This window comes from Drosophila tropicalis, unplaced genomic scaffold, assembly GCF_018151085.1.
Source record: "Drosophila tropicalis isolate 14030-0801.00 unplaced genomic scaffold, ASM1815108v1 contig_859, whole genome shotgun sequence".
In the NCBI taxonomy this organism is placed as follows: Eukaryota; Metazoa; Arthropoda; class Insecta; order Diptera; family Drosophilidae; genus Drosophila; species Drosophila tropicalis.
In genome coordinates, this window is record NW_027173353.1 from 202,182 (window position 1) to 214,942 (window position 12,761).

Below are 12,761 nucleotides of genomic sequence, written 5' to 3' on the forward strand. Positions count from 1 at the left end.
CAGATTTATTTACATTAATTGATAAGAAATATATTTAAAAAAGAAAACAAACTGAAGAAATACACCAATTGTGGGTGTATTTATAACATATTGTTTGCATAAATCAATGATTGACTGCTCTGAACCTTTATAAAAAACAATCGAATTCGTTTGCTTTCCCGCCAAATTTAGCTATTGCCATCTCTGACGTTGCACTTTTTTTTTTTTTTTATTGTTTATAGCAAAATGGAACCGCATATAAAAATAGTAAATCATAAATACTACAGCCGGCATGCAAAATATGCTGGACTCACAGAGGCAGATTTGGAATTGTGCATTAGAAGCTATGACAACGATGCTGTAGTTCGCATAGAATTGTTAAACCGGCAATTTGGTTCCCAGTGGCGTGAGCAACTGCATCGATTTTGGGTTCTTGTTGGCCTGATTACTGTCTACTTTGCATGTGTCTGGACATGCAGTTCCAGCGTTTGGCAGGTTCCCACTTTAATTTTCGCAATGCTTATGATTACGCTAGGAGGCTACATTCTGAGCTCCGCACTTAATTTAGTGCAGTCAGAGAAGCTCTTCTATAGTTGGGATTTGGCTTTGCAAACAGAAACCGTTCATACATTTGGCCGCAAGACAATACAGTGCGTTCAGCGTGGTCATCTGTACGACATAGTTCTGAATGAGGTTATAGAAAATGTATGTGTAACCCCCTTAGCATAATCATAAGTGTTCTTAAAAAAAATGTATCTTTATATTACAGCTGGATGTGAAGTATATGTTAATTGTGAGAACTAAAGGAGGAATGTTTGACCGGAAACCCATAATTCCACTATTTAACGTAATTTAAAATTAAACTATATTAAATATTTTATCGAATTTAACAAGATCTCTACTTCCTCAGATGCACTCTCCATCGTTTGAGTGCCTCCAGCACATATATCGCATTATACATGGCCATTGGCTGCAGAATGAAAATTCTAGCTTAGGTGAAACAAATCAGGACTTTAGCATTTCGAAACCTTCCTCGGCGGCATTGTAGAGCTCTTCGAGCACGTCCAACTGTAGATTAAATTTTAACATTAAAAGTTTTAAAACTTAACTACTGTTTATATTGCAATGTATATATCTTACCCGTAGCATTGGCGTATACTGTGGTTCCTTATCCTGCTGAGTACCTAACATCTGAGGTAGTTCGTTTGGGACATTCAGCTCAGCGCTTATTATATTATAGTCACCGTTGACCTGCAGGAGTAAGAGACTTGTGAAAACATTCAAATTGTAAAGGGGAAACATAAAGACTTGCCAGTTCAGTTAACTCCGTAGTCATGGCTTTTTTTTACTACAGCGCGGTAGAGCCGAAGATATTCAGTTCTGCTTTTAATCATACGCATTTGAACTTCCCGCAGATGAAGAACTTGTTGCAGTGTTAACTCTGTGTAAATATCATTATTGAAACTAAAATAGTTCAACTAGTTGCCCAATGCATTTACCTGATTTACTCATAGCGTCGGTCTTCTGTTTATATTTTGGCTTAAATACGAATTCAAAACAAACAGTCCAGTGTTGGTTAACTGCTGTTAAAAAAACAAATATTCCCACCACTAAAAAACTATCGACGGGGCTGACGTAATTTGACAAAAACAAAAACAGACGCACTTTTGTTTATATCGTCCCCTCAGCGTCAACCCAGCAAAAAATTATTGGTTTCTTCGGTTTTTGGCCCGGTTATCTTCACAGATGCCCATTGACCTCATGTCCAAATTGGATCAGCAATGTGAAGCAGCTGATATTGAATTGACACATTAACGAATGTAAGTTCTTAGCCATAAATAGATTTTATAAATAGTTCAATGCGACGAAGGGTGTGTCTTAGTAAAATTCCTCACGTCTTTAGTTCCAGTTCCCCACCCTTACCCACGTTAAACACATAAGGATGAACCGCACGATGGACTCATCAAATCCAATTCGCAGAGACCGCTCCTTTGACAGCGTTCTAAACAGGCTACTTCGAATGCGTAGCCAGAATCATGAGAGTTTTCGCGCTGCAATGTACAATTTCCTAATTGCCGCTGGTATAGCAGCTTTTGTGGCCGTCTGCTTCATTTTGGGTCCATTTGTGCGTCCACTGATGTGGGCCTTTCTTATGGGGGCTGTCCTGTTTCCGTTTAAACGTCGGTTGGCCTATTTGCTTAACAGCTGGTTCCAGAGATTGGAGGAGCGGGATTCAAATGTTTTAGTCTCCATATGTTTGGCTCCGATGGAGGCAACAGAGCATTGTGGCCGCTTGCTTATCCTTTGGTTATGCGAGCATTGGCAATTACTACTGGCCGGTTGTGGAGTGGCTGGATGCATTAAACTTTTAGTTTTATATGCCCCCAAAGGATTCCTGCTTGCCATATGGAGTTGGGTGACTTTCTCACATGGACTGTTTGTGAAGATAATTGGATTCCTAAATGTCTATGTGGTATGCTAAGCGTCAGTAACTACTCCAATAGATGACTTATCTTATTTTCGACAGCTAATCGCTTTGGTTGTAATCTACCTCACCACTGTCCATTTCTTTTGGCGGCCAGAGAACCGAGCCCATTTTGTAGTTGCCGGTCAATCCATGTGGATAGCCATAGCCGGATATCTGTGCAGCTTTTTAGGAGCTCTTCAAGTACCCGTATTCCTCCTGGTTATGGCCTATGTAACGGCCTCGACGGCGTATCATCTACAGATTAGCACGGATTCTGGGTCCTATCTTCATCGCTTGCAGAAATTGTTCGATAAGAATGACTTTGAGAGATCTTTAAGTAATTTCAGTATTGCCGGCAAAGCCACCGGTGGAGTAGAGCAATCGAACTTACAATCCGATGTGGAGGATATATCACTAAGCGATACTATAGATTCAACTGACACCTTCGATGCCAAGCCTTTGGAGGAGGAGGAGACTGAAGGCCATCAGAGCGAGACGTTCTTTAAGCTTTTATTCTATGCTTGTTTAGCCACTTTCCTTTATCGCAACATTTGGATGTTTATATTGGCCGCTGTGCCAGTGTTTGTGCATTTACTCTTAACTTTGGGAGCCTACACGGGAATAACACAATTTGTGTCTGGCCGGATTCATGATATTTATAATGCTCTGCGACAATGGGCCATTGATCATCATTCGGCGGTGTTGCCATTGTGTCTACCTGGCGTGCTGGAACTCAACTATAAAATCAATTGCATAATTCGTAATTCACTAAAATCGTCCGTGGAATCGGTCACCTCCATTCTCATGATCATACTCATGTTGCTCATCATTATCTTTCTGGGTGTGTTCTTTTGCATTAACATTTATTCGGAGACCATTGAGGTGGCGTATTTGGGCAAAGATCTAATTAACAAGACGATCACAGATCGGCCAGAGCTAATTGATATTCTGCCCGCCAATGTTCAGGCGTCCATTGATGATGCGCTCGACAATGCTCACCATTATGGACGCCGTAAAATTGAGACATATATTGATGACTGGCTTGCCGATGCGGATAAGGTACATGCCACCAAGCTAAAAGATCAAATTCTCGATGTGTGGGATAGGCTCATTCAATATTGGATTGATTTTAATAAAGCAGGCACGTCTTATGGACCGCGAGTGCCCACAGATGCGTTGAAAAGTACATTTGGTGAGATTGTCGATAATCCAGGTAAGTCTCTTCTCCATTGCACTGGGCAGTGGCTTTTCTTTTGTTATTGTCCTTCCCTCTTTAGTTGTCTTTTGTAACACCTAACACTGTTTCAATTGCATTTTAAGGGTTTACTTTTAAAGAACATTTCTACAAGGAGTGTTGCTTCTTGGTAAACTCTTAAACAATTTTGGTTGTTGGCTTTATTTTGTTATATTTATTGCTTCTTCAGCACTTAACAAACAACATCCATCCTAATCTCTGTTTGCGTCTATCAATTAACTCCATTCTCTGTCGCTTCTGCTAACCAATGGACATTTATTTTAACCAAGGACATTTTAAAGAGCTAGTTTTAGTGGCAAAACAGGGCATCATCGGCTGGGCGCAAAGCAACACTCAGACAATACTCGAGGTAGCGGAATCTCTTTGGCATATCATACGAACGAATCTCTCCATGATAATGGGTGTTACTGGCGATATACTCTCACTGCTTCTATCTGGCGGACAAGCTTGCGTCGAATTCATATTGGATATGGTGAGTGTTTGTAATTATTATATAAATGGCTCCATTTGTTAAAAATTCTATTTTATGTAGATTGTCTTTTTCACGGCACTTTTCTATTTACTATCGAGTAGTCAGGATAAATATGCCCCATTGCAGATAACGAAATATCTGGGTTACTCTACTTCAGGGATTAAAATTGCCGATGCTTTAGAAAATTCAATTACTGTGGTGCTAGTCTCCATGTTTAAGTGCTCCATCTTTACGGGACTGTTCACCTGGCTGGTCCACACAGTGTTTGGAGCGCGCATTGTGTTCTTACCTTCAGCTCTGGCTGCCATGCTGGCAGCAGCTCCGTTCCTTGGTAGCTATTGGTGTGCTGTACCAGCCTTCCTTGAGTTATGGTTAGCCCAAGATCGCTTTTATGCCGGTTTAACACTATTCCTGATGCAGTTTTTTGTGCCCTCGGCATTTGAAACGGCCATCTATGCAGATCTTAAGGGGTAAGTATATTGGTTTAATATTTTAATGTATTCCGCTTAATATTTTAATATATAATACTTAGTGGCGGCCATCCATATCTAAATGGCTTGGCAATTGCTGGAGGTATGTACTGGATTGGATGGCAGGGGGCCATATTTGGACCTCTAATGCTTTGCTTCTTCATCGGCCTCTTTGAGGTTGCCACTTTGGCTATGCGCAACAATCAGGAGAATCCCAGGTAAGCTGGGATCAATACATTCAAATACATTCCGAACTTTTGATTTTGCATGCGGCCCAAGCAGGATTTAAGTGAGTGGCCTAAATTTTATTGTTTCTTTGTTGACTTTTGCTTGAATTTCAATTATTACTATTATTGACCACCATTCCTGTTCCCGTGTTGCAGACGCAGCTCTGATGAAGAAACACGAACTACGTGAGTTCAGTCATTTGGGCTGTTTTTACTACGAATTTCCTTCCAGTTTAATACTCGAAAGTGCAATCTTAACATAAGCGTAAAGCCAAATCTTGACAATCAACATGCGTTTGGCCCAATTTACCATATTAATGCTGGACTGCTGCGTTAATTTAATTCGTTCTTCTGTTTTCTTTTTTTTAAACAAAATTTTCAAGTATTCCCTTTCCCTTGTATTATATAAGCAGTAATTATTTTTTAAATTTCGAACATTGGCGCCAAATCCAAATGCTTTTCTAAAAAAAGTTAGAGTAAGGTCAAATGTCTTAAGTTTTATCAGTAAACAGATTTATATGATATCAACATTCGATCAGAAACACTTTTAAAAACTATCTCAAATACCGAATTCAAACATTTTTGTATATATCTCCATGGATATATTTAAAAATAGTTTTGGTAAAGACCTTGAAGTATATTTGGACTTGGCACCAGTGGGCACTTCTCGAATTGTTTAAATATTTGTATGTGTATTAAATATACTTAAAAATTGAAATGTTTTGAGACCTCAAACCGGTTTTGTTGCAAATGAAGTTCCGAATTATGCGCTCGCTACTAATAATTACTAAAAAAAAATGTAACTTGTGATTTGTCTATGTCGTAGATTATAAAAAAAAAAAACAAATTGTTGCAAATAAAAGTCCAAACTAATCGTAAAATGCTTTCAAATTTCTAAATGGAAAGTGTCTCTATTCCCAGCTCTCAGTTGAATGTTGACAAAGCCCTTACAAACGAGACGAAAGAAATTGGAGAGGAACTAGACAGCCCAAAAGCTGTTATGCCCCCACCACCACAAAGATGGAATGGAAAACCAGTTCAAGTGAAAATCATAACACGAACTCTTCAACCATTGGATACATTTCAAAAGGAAAGCCAATAAACATTCGAAATTCAACGAAAACACGAATATAATGCATGCGTTAACGGTGCTAAAACTATAATATAATAAGAAACAGATACATATGTTGAAGCAGATAATATGCTAGGGATACATATTAATTGGTGTATTGATTCTTGAAAGTGAACTCCGGATGCTTTTCCACACTGCAAAAAAAAACATATTGTAAAATTATTGTAAAGATAATGGGTTTTCTTACCCATGGAAGAAGGCAAAGTCACAAACGCGTATATTCTTATCTAGGGCCAAAAGTTTGTCGACCTCTCCTGACGACAGTTGGAAATCAAAAATATCCAGATTTTCCTTTAAACGTTTCGGATTAGAGCTTTTGGGTATAGCAATGACACCAGTGTCGATTATCCAGCGCAAAAGAACCTGAACACGAGATAAAAGAAGCTCGATTGAAATAAAAATGTATTATGTGTTTTTTTAATTCCTTACCTGAGCTGGAGACTTGCCATGGGCAGCAGCTATTTCCTTGACTTCTGGTATATCCAGCAAATCGGGCACATCACGTACCAAACCTGCCCCAGCATTGAATTTGGCAATGCCTCTGGAGCCCAAAGGCGAATAGGCCGTAATGGCAACGTTTTCTGCTTTACAAAAATCAACCAAATCACGTTGCTGGAGATACACATGATGTTCAATCTGATTGGTGGCTGGTGGAATTTTACAATTTTTCAACAGACGTGCCACCTGATCCTTGCTGAAATTGGACACACCAATCGATTTGGCCAAACCGTTTGCTACTAGCTTTTCCATTTCCACCCAGGTGGCAGCATGATTCGTAGTGACATCTACTTCCATTAAACCATCTTTATCTAGTTTAAAACTTCCGTCCTCATTAATATTGAGAGTAAATGGTGTATGGATTAAATAGAGATCCACATAGTCCAATTGTAGATCTGCCAGAGATTTCTTAATTACGCCCTCGACTTCATGTGGACGATTGGCTTAAGAGGAATACATTTTTTTATTTACATATTATACTAGTCATAGAGGTAATCAAAATAATTACCAATTGGAGGCAGTTTGGTTACAATAAATAGATCCTCGCGTTTTACCTTTCCAGCATCCAGCCAACGCTTGAGAACTCTACCAATTGCCACTTCATTACCATAGACAGGAGCTGTGTCAATATGACGATAGCCGGCCTCCAATGCAGCATCGATTGCCGTCTCGATTTCCTCATCGCTGGACTAAAATTACAATTGCAAATTGTGGTTTAATCTAGGGATTCAGTTATTCAATAAGTAATTCAATAAGTGGCCACCACACCCTCCCTCCACTCTCCAGTGTCATCTATCGCTGACACATTTCATTTGTTTATTCTTGTTAATCTCTGCAATGCAGAGAGAAAGCTGTTTGTTTTAAATATGAAAACCGGTCTTAAGTCTGAACAATCTTCCAATTGATTGTATTGGACCCATGCCCCATGCCCTAGCCACCAGCCCCTACTCCTCACCGTAATCACTTAAATTAAATGAAATTCTGATGTGTCAGCATTCGTGTTGCCATTATTTAAGCAGTCATGGTCGCAATTATCATGATTAAATTAAACAAATTTGAATTCTAATTGTCCGATTCAAACACCTACCTGCCAGGTGCCAATACCAATTAAAGGCATTTTCACTCCATTGTTGAGGGTCAAAAACTTTGTGCCAGCCATTTTAAAATCACTTTTTTGAAATATTCAACTGCTTAATAACTTATGGATCTTGGAACTGTAAATAAACTAAGCCGTGTTTACTTTCCGATTCAACCTGTTGAATGTCTTTGCGCTCACTATGTCAGGTCTCCATTGGCTGAAATCAGCGCCGGCTGAATTTGCCATCGCTTTTAGCCTACCCACACTCTATGCACTGTGAAAAATGGGTTTACTGTAGAAGGGGTCCCAAATGATTGCAATAAAATATTGGTTACTTATTTTAAGAAGAGGGATTTCTACTGTGTCTCGCTCGAAAGGCTTGCGTCTGTGAGTGACTTTTATTTATTATTAGTATTTATTTTGTCAACAGACCTAAAGAAAAATTCCTTAAATAGAATATATTAAATAATATATTAAACATTTCACTATATGTTTTCTCTTAGTGCACACACTTCGCCTCGTCGATGATACTATCGATGGATTTAGTTTCTGGCGATATATCGATGATTTTTTTACCCCGATTTTCGAAATCTGAAATCAGCGCTAATAAGACTTAAAAATTCCGTTGCATATAAAGTAAAATAAATCTTTTTTTGGAATTGTTAGTCTGTTTACCGACTTGAATCTGAGTAGCTAGCAGTTCAGCGGTTAAAAATAATTAATTATGGCATGTATCAAGTTTTTAACCCTAAATAATGGAGTAAAAATGCCCGTACTTGGTATTGGCACCTGGCAGGTAAGGCTTGACTACTACAAAACCTCCCATGTCATGTGGGGGCCAGATAAGATACATACGTCTAGTAACATATTGGATCGTGATTGATAAGCTACAGCACAAAGTAATTTCATAAAAATTGGAAACTATTATTTTAGTCCAGCGATGCGGAAATCGAGATTGCCATCGAAGCTGCCTTGGAAGCGGGCTACCGTCATATAGATACAGCTCCTGTCTATCGCAATGAGGCAGCAATTGGTAGAGTTCTCAAGCGTTGGCTGGATGCTGGAAAGGTACAACGCGAGGACCTATTTATTGTTACCAAACTGGCGTCATTTGGTAGGACCTTGTTATTAGCATTGTGGCAATTTTGAATTATAACTGAATTGAATTTGTCCCTTCTAGCCAATCGCCCCCATGAAGTGGAGCCTGCAATTAAAAAATCGTTAGCAGATTTACAATTGGACTATGTGGATCTCTTTTTAATTCATACACCATTTACCTTTGTCAAAGGAGATGATGGCAGCGTTAAGCGTGATAAGAATGGCATCGTTGAGGTTGATGTAACTACAAATCATGCCGCCACCTGGGTCGAAATGGAGAAGCTGGTAGAAGCAGGATTAACCAGATCCATTGGAATATCAAATTTCAGCAAGGAGCAGGTGGCTCGTCTGTTGAAACATTGCAATATTCCACCAGCCACCAATCAGATTGAACATCATGTGTATCTCCAGCAACGTGATTTGGTTGATTTTTGTAAAGCAGAAAATGTTGTCATTATAGCCTATTCTCCCTTGGGCTCGAGGGGCATAGCCAAAATCAATGCACTTGTTGGTGTGCAGCGCGATTTACCCGATCTTTTCGATATACCAGAACTCAAGAAGATAGCTAAAGCTCACGGCAAAACTCCAGCTCAGGTAAGATAAAAAAAAAATTAAAAATAGATTGTTTCAAATCGATCCTAATTTATCATGGTCAGGTTCTTTTGCGTTGGATAATCGACACTGGTCTCACTGCTATACCCAAGAGCGCTGAACCGAAACGTTTAAAGGAAAATTTGGATATTTTCGACTTTGAACTGTCTACAGAGGAAATAAACACTCTCTTGGCTTTGGATAAAAATATACGCATTTGTGATTTTTCCATCTTTCAAGGGTACACAAAAAAACCAGATTCTTCAAAAATACAAAGTTATATTGACTTATTTCTATTTATTTTCAGTTTGGAAAAACATCCGGAGTTCACTTTTAAAAACCAATACACCAAATGAGCAGTATTTTTAAAATTTAAATACATAATCGTAAAAAAAAAATTGTTTATATGTATTATTACAAAATCATACCGAAATATATATTTTTTTGATTAGTTTTTGAAGCCCCCCCAATTAAGACTCTGTCAGCGCTTAAATTAGAAATTGGAAATTTAAAAAGTGAATTTTGATTAGTTGGGGCATCCATTAATGAATCATAGTTTGGTAAATGTTTACTATAATAATTTTTTTAATATTTTGATTTTAAGTCCTAGTCGAAAATTTAGCGGTAAAATAGCCAATGTTATTTCCTTAACTTTACAACACTGAACTCGCCATCTGCAGTAAACAGCTGATTCGCAGCTTGTTATTTAATCTCAAACACTTCGCATGAATTTCTTTAAAAAAGGTCGTCCGTTTTTGATAGCGGGCTTATTGCCTGGCTTGGACAGCGGCTCGGATGATATAGTTAATAAAGATAACAAGACATACAAATCATATTTAGCCAGCAAACCGCCCGAGGAATCCGGTAGAGAGCGGCTCCGGCATATGTTCACCGTGGAGTAAGTGCAGCCTTAAGTCTATGAACTAACTAATAAATACTGTGTTTCCAGTGAATTTGGTAGCATATCCTCTGAGCTTAACTCCATTTATCAGGCCGGCTTCCTTGGATTTCTGATTGGTGCAATCTATGGTGGTGTTACCCAATCCAGAGCTGGTTACATAGACTTCATGGAGAATAATCAGGCGACTGCATTTAAATCACATTTTGATGCCAAGGTGGGAAGAGCTTTTAAATCATTTTCAGATTCCCAAACTTATTTCCATTTGTTTTTTGCAGAAAAAAATGCAGGATCAATTCACAGTCAACTTTGCCAAAGGCGGGTTTAAATGGGGTTGGCGAGTGGGCCTATTTACCACTTCCTATTTGTGAGTACTAATAAAGACGTCCTCCTCGAATAGTGCTTTTAAACTAATACTTCCGTTGTAGTGGCATCATCACCTGCATTTCGGTATATCGTGGCAAATCTTCGATTTATGAGTATCTGGCTGCTGGCTCTATTACCGGCTCCCTATACAAGATAAACTTGGGTCTGCGCGGTATGGCCGCTGGTGGTATTATTGGTGGCTTTCTAGGTGGTGTGGCAGGAGTTACTTCATTGCTCATAATGAAGGCTTCAGGCACTTCCATGGAAGAAGTGCGCTACTGGCAATATAAATGGCGTCTCGAGCGAGATGATACTATCCAACAGGCCATCAAGAAGCAGGGCGACAAGGATACCTCCGATCTAGTTAAGTCCCATGACAGTAGGGTGGGAGAACAGATTAACTTGGAATCGGTAAAATAGAGCTTAATTAGAATAATTCCTTTGATTTTATTAATTAAATAAATTGCAAATATGTCCAGAGGAAGCCCATATCAGCTGCTATGCGTTGTTTTTTTCAGTTGATACCTAGGCCAACGAATGATTTGGATATTAATTAGGAACAGAACAAAACGAATACACGAAGATGAACGAAAATAGACACAAATTTGAGTATAAATAAATTAAATGCTCTAGAATACGAAAAATTGACTCGATGGGTAACCGTTTGGTTTGTTTCAGACTTCATCTTCGTTGGTGGGTCGTGTCAGGCGCTTTGCGCCTCGATTTGGTGGACCCTTGGGTTTGGCAAAGGCCGGACGATATAATATCTTCTTTGGATGTAATTCGTCCAGCAAGTAGGCTTCGGTTAGTTCACTTCCGCTATCGATTTCCAACTGAAAGAATGTAAAGATCAATGATAATGCTAAAAATAGCTTAAAAATGTTTATAAATTATGTTTAGCCTTTTTTCCAAACAAATATTTATAATGAGTTGGCAGTTCTGTGAGACATTCACCCACACACTCACCTTTTTAATGACCTCCACACCCAAGGCAGCCAATTCCTCCAGAAACGGCGCCTTGCAACTGGAGTACATCATGCGCTCTCGAACCGAACAATTGTAACCTGGCATAGAGTAGATGAACACATAAGATTCCAAATAATCACCTTCGTGGGTGTGCCTAAACAAGTACAAATGATAGCGGGCATGATCCTCGGGCACCTGTTTGGGCAAATCATTGAGCTCCACTTTGGCCGCATTCGATACGTGGATTCGTTCTTCTGCAAGATCGATACGAAACTGCAAATAGTCGTAATTGCCGCGCACCAGATCTTGTATAGCAGATATTGTGGCGTCACTCAATGGGCAAGAGATCCCACCCAGTGTTTGATGGCGAGTATTCGTGCTTATCTCTGTGTGGACCTCCGTTTTGCGCAGCTCTTGAAGCTCCTCTTCACGTGTGGTAAGAGGCGCGGGTGCAGAAAATTCCCGTTTATGCTTCTTATATCCATCGAATGTAGTCTCGTCCAACGTAGTGGCATGTACCTCCTCCGTGATGTATGCTGAACCGAACTCAGCCTTCAGCGTGGCCTTGGTGGATGCATAAACCATTTTCTGTCGTATGCTAGCAGTATCGGGAGTCCAGCTGATTAGAAGCCAACTGTAGCCCAAAGGAATCTTTACATCCAACCGATATAGTATATAGCAGGGCACAGTCTCCTCCAGCATTGGGCTTATCAGCTTGTCATAATCGCGTTCCCAATCCTTCTTCACCTCAGCTGTACCACTGCAACTCAACTGTTCTATTTTGGGGCGGGGCGGCAACGGAAGCACCGTTATCACAACATTACTTAGTATACATATTATATGTATGTATCTAGTCCATGTACTACTCACCGTTCTCAATGGAAACTTTAACCACACGCAATTTACCGTTCTTTGCCTTGCCGAAAACTTTCGCCAGCTGCTCGTTAGCTAAGTGGGTGAAACACATTACAAAATTAATTCACTTATCTATAGAATTTTTAAACTCACCTCTAATGCCCGTTTGATGCGACATTATTTAAAATATTTAATACAAATTTTGGCGTTAATCGTGGAACAAAACAAATTCGTCACAATACGGGGGAGTAAAAAAGAGTGGCCAGATCGCAATTTCTTTCTCGCCGCAGTTTTTAGCCCCTCTCGCCGTAGTTTTTAGCCGTAAATTTTTGCCCTCTCGCCGCAACTAGCGTTTTAAAAACGCGTGAGTAAACCGCTAGCGTTTTAAAAACGCGTGAGTAAACCGCTC

The 12,761-nt window shown here is 39.5% G+C and overlaps 6 protein-coding genes across 14 annotated transcripts; 4 read left to right on the top strand and 2 right to left on the bottom strand.

Moving 5' to 3' along the window:
* Positions 1-196: 196 nt before the first annotated feature.
* On the top strand, positions 197-1,087 carry PIG-H (Phosphatidylinositol glycan anchor biosynthesis class H). Its single transcript, XM_068297684.1, has 3 exons — positions 197-684; positions 749-826; positions 890-1,087. The coding sequence occupies exons 1-3, from the start codon at positions 226-228 to the stop codon at positions 1,025-1,027; spliced, it is 675 nt and encodes a 224-aa protein (XP_068153785.1). The 5' UTR covers positions 197-225; the 3' UTR covers positions 1,028-1,087.
* Positions 1,088-1,606: 519 nt separating this feature from the next.
* On the top strand, positions 1,607-5,993 carry LOC137582905 (transmembrane protein 245). Of its 9 annotated transcripts, none has more exons than XR_011033337.1 (7): positions 1,608-1,799; positions 1,883-2,452; positions 2,507-3,659; positions 3,971-4,173; positions 4,234-4,643; positions 4,706-4,932; positions 5,027-5,605. XR_011033337.1 is itself a non-coding variant. In XM_068297672.1 (7 exons), the coding sequence occupies exons 2-7, from the start codon at positions 1,922-1,924 to the stop codon at positions 5,970-5,972; spliced, it is 2,634 nt and encodes an 877-aa protein (XP_068153773.1). In that variant the 5' UTR covers positions 1,608-1,799; positions 1,883-1,921; the 3' UTR covers positions 5,973-5,993. The 9 variants fall into 9 exon arrangements, 7 of the variants coding, with proteins under 7 accessions (XP_068153780.1, XP_068153773.1, XP_068153774.1 ...); XR_011033338.1 differs by having other exon boundaries at positions 3,995-4,173; XM_068297672.1 differs by lacking the exon at positions 5,027-5,605 and adding an exon at positions 5,792-5,993 and having other exon boundaries at positions 4,706-4,861.
* On the bottom strand, positions 5,983-7,811 carry LOC137582907 (1,5-anhydro-D-fructose reductase). Its single transcript, XM_068297683.1, has 5 exons — positions 7,588-7,811; positions 7,009-7,189; positions 6,432-6,943; positions 6,190-6,365; positions 5,983-6,136 (listed from the first exon to the last, which is right to left on the bottom strand). Exons 1-5 carry the CDS (start codon positions 7,657-7,659, stop codon positions 6,088-6,090), a joined length of 990 nt encoding a protein of 329 aa, XP_068153784.1. The 5' UTR covers positions 7,660-7,811; the 3' UTR covers positions 5,983-6,087.
* Positions 7,812-8,263: 452 nt separating this feature from the next.
* Positions 8,264-9,737, top strand: LOC137581899 (1,5-anhydro-D-fructose reductase-like). The gene is made up of 5 exons (XM_068296291.1): positions 8,264-8,374; positions 8,512-8,692; positions 8,759-9,270; positions 9,333-9,508; positions 9,575-9,737. Exons 1-5 carry the CDS (start codon positions 8,303-8,305, stop codon positions 9,621-9,623), a joined length of 990 nt encoding a protein of 329 aa, XP_068152392.1. The 5' UTR covers positions 8,264-8,302; the 3' UTR covers positions 9,624-9,737.
* Positions 9,738-9,943: 206 nt separating this feature from the next.
* On the top strand, positions 9,944-11,025 carry 140up (RPII140-upstream gene protein). The gene is made up of 4 exons (XM_068296292.1): positions 9,944-10,165; positions 10,217-10,382; positions 10,444-10,532; positions 10,594-11,025. The coding sequence occupies exons 1-4, from the start codon at positions 9,993-9,995 to the stop codon at positions 10,949-10,951; spliced, it is 786 nt and encodes a 261-aa protein (XP_068152393.1). The 5' UTR covers positions 9,944-9,992; the 3' UTR covers positions 10,952-11,025.
* Positions 10,959-12,619, bottom strand: twf (twinfilin actin binding protein). The gene is made up of 4 exons (XM_068296289.1): positions 12,506-12,619; positions 12,368-12,445; positions 11,498-12,273; positions 10,959-11,364 (listed from the first exon to the last, which is right to left on the bottom strand). Exons 1-4 carry the CDS (start codon positions 12,528-12,530, stop codon positions 11,206-11,208), a joined length of 1,038 nt encoding a protein of 345 aa, XP_068152390.1. The 5' UTR covers positions 12,531-12,619; the 3' UTR covers positions 10,959-11,205.
* Between the last annotated feature and the right edge of the window lie 142 nt (positions 12,620-12,761).

What these genes read in the sequence shown, in the direction of transcription:
- twf (XM_068296289.1), bottom strand. Translation starts at nt 12,530, where the DNA reads ATGTCGCATCAAACGGGCATTAGAG. An exon ending in TAAAGTTTCCATTGAGAACG is followed by an intron (nt 12,274 to 12,367) that starts GTGAGTAGTACA and finishes GCCCCAAAATAG; the next exon opens with AACAGTTGAGTTGCAGTGGT. An exon ending in GTGTGGAGGTCATTAAAAAG is followed by an intron (nt 11,365 to 11,497) that starts GTGAGTGTGTGG and finishes ACATTCTTTCAG; the next exon opens with TTGGAAATCGATAGCGGAAG.
- PIG-H (XM_068297684.1), top strand. Translation starts at nt 226, where the DNA reads ATGGAACCGCATATAAAAATAGTAAATCATAAATACTACAGCCGGCAT. An exon ending in TGAATGAGGTTATAGAAAAT is followed by an intron (nt 685 to 748) that starts GTATGTGTAACC and finishes TTTATATTACAG; the next exon opens with CTGGATGTGAAGTATATGTT. An exon ending in CCATAATTCCACTATTTAAC is followed by an intron (nt 827 to 889) that starts GTAATTTAAAAT and finishes CTACTTCCTCAG; the next exon opens with ATGCACTCTCCATCGTTTGA.
- LOC137581899 (XM_068296291.1), top strand. Translation starts at nt 8,303, where the DNA reads ATGGCATGTATCAAGTTTTTAACCCTAAATAATGGAGTAAAAATGCCC. An exon ending in TTGGTATTGGCACCTGGCAG is followed by an intron (nt 8,375 to 8,511) that starts GTAAGGCTTGAC and finishes CTATTATTTTAG; the next exon opens with TCCAGCGATGCGGAAATCGA. An exon ending in ACGGCAAAACTCCAGCTCAG is followed by an intron (nt 9,271 to 9,332) that starts GTAAGATAAAAA and finishes TATCATGGTCAG; the next exon opens with GTTCTTTTGCGTTGGATAAT.
- LOC137582907 (XM_068297683.1), bottom strand. Translation starts at nt 7,659, where the DNA reads ATGGCTGGCACAAAGTTTTTGACCCTCAACAATGGAGTGAAAATGCCT. An exon ending in AACCAAACTGCCTCCAATTG is followed by an intron (nt 6,944 to 7,008) that starts GTAATTATTTTG and finishes ATTCCTCTTAAG; the next exon opens with CCAATCGTCCACATGAAGTC. An exon ending in GACTTTGCCTTCTTCCATGG is followed by an intron (nt 6,137 to 6,189) that starts GTAAGAAAACCC and finishes TTTTTTTTGCAG; the next exon opens with TGTGGAAAAGCATCCGGAGT.
- 140up (XM_068296292.1), top strand. Translation starts at nt 9,993, where the DNA reads ATGAATTTCTTTAAAAAAGGTCGTCCGTTTTTGATAGCGGGCTTATTG. An exon ending in CGGCATATGTTCACCGTGGA is followed by an intron (nt 10,166 to 10,216) that starts GTAAGTGCAGCC and finishes CTGTGTTTCCAG; the next exon opens with TGAATTTGGTAGCATATCCT. An exon ending in CTATTTACCACTTCCTATTT is followed by an intron (nt 10,533 to 10,593) that starts GTGAGTACTAAT and finishes CTTCCGTTGTAG; the next exon opens with TGGCATCATCACCTGCATTT.
- LOC137582905 (XM_068297672.1), top strand. Translation starts at nt 1,922, where the DNA reads ATGAACCGCACGATGGACTCATCAAATCCAATTCGCAGAGACCGCTCC. An exon ending in TGAGATTGTCGATAATCCAG is followed by an intron (nt 3,660 to 3,970) that starts GTAAGTCTCTTC and finishes ATTTTAACCAAG; the next exon opens with GACATTTTAAAGAGCTAGTT. An exon ending in AACAATCAGGAGAATCCCAG is followed by an intron (nt 4,862 to 5,791) that starts GTAAGCTGGGAT and finishes CTCTATTCCCAG; the next exon opens with CTCTCAGTTGAATGTTGACA.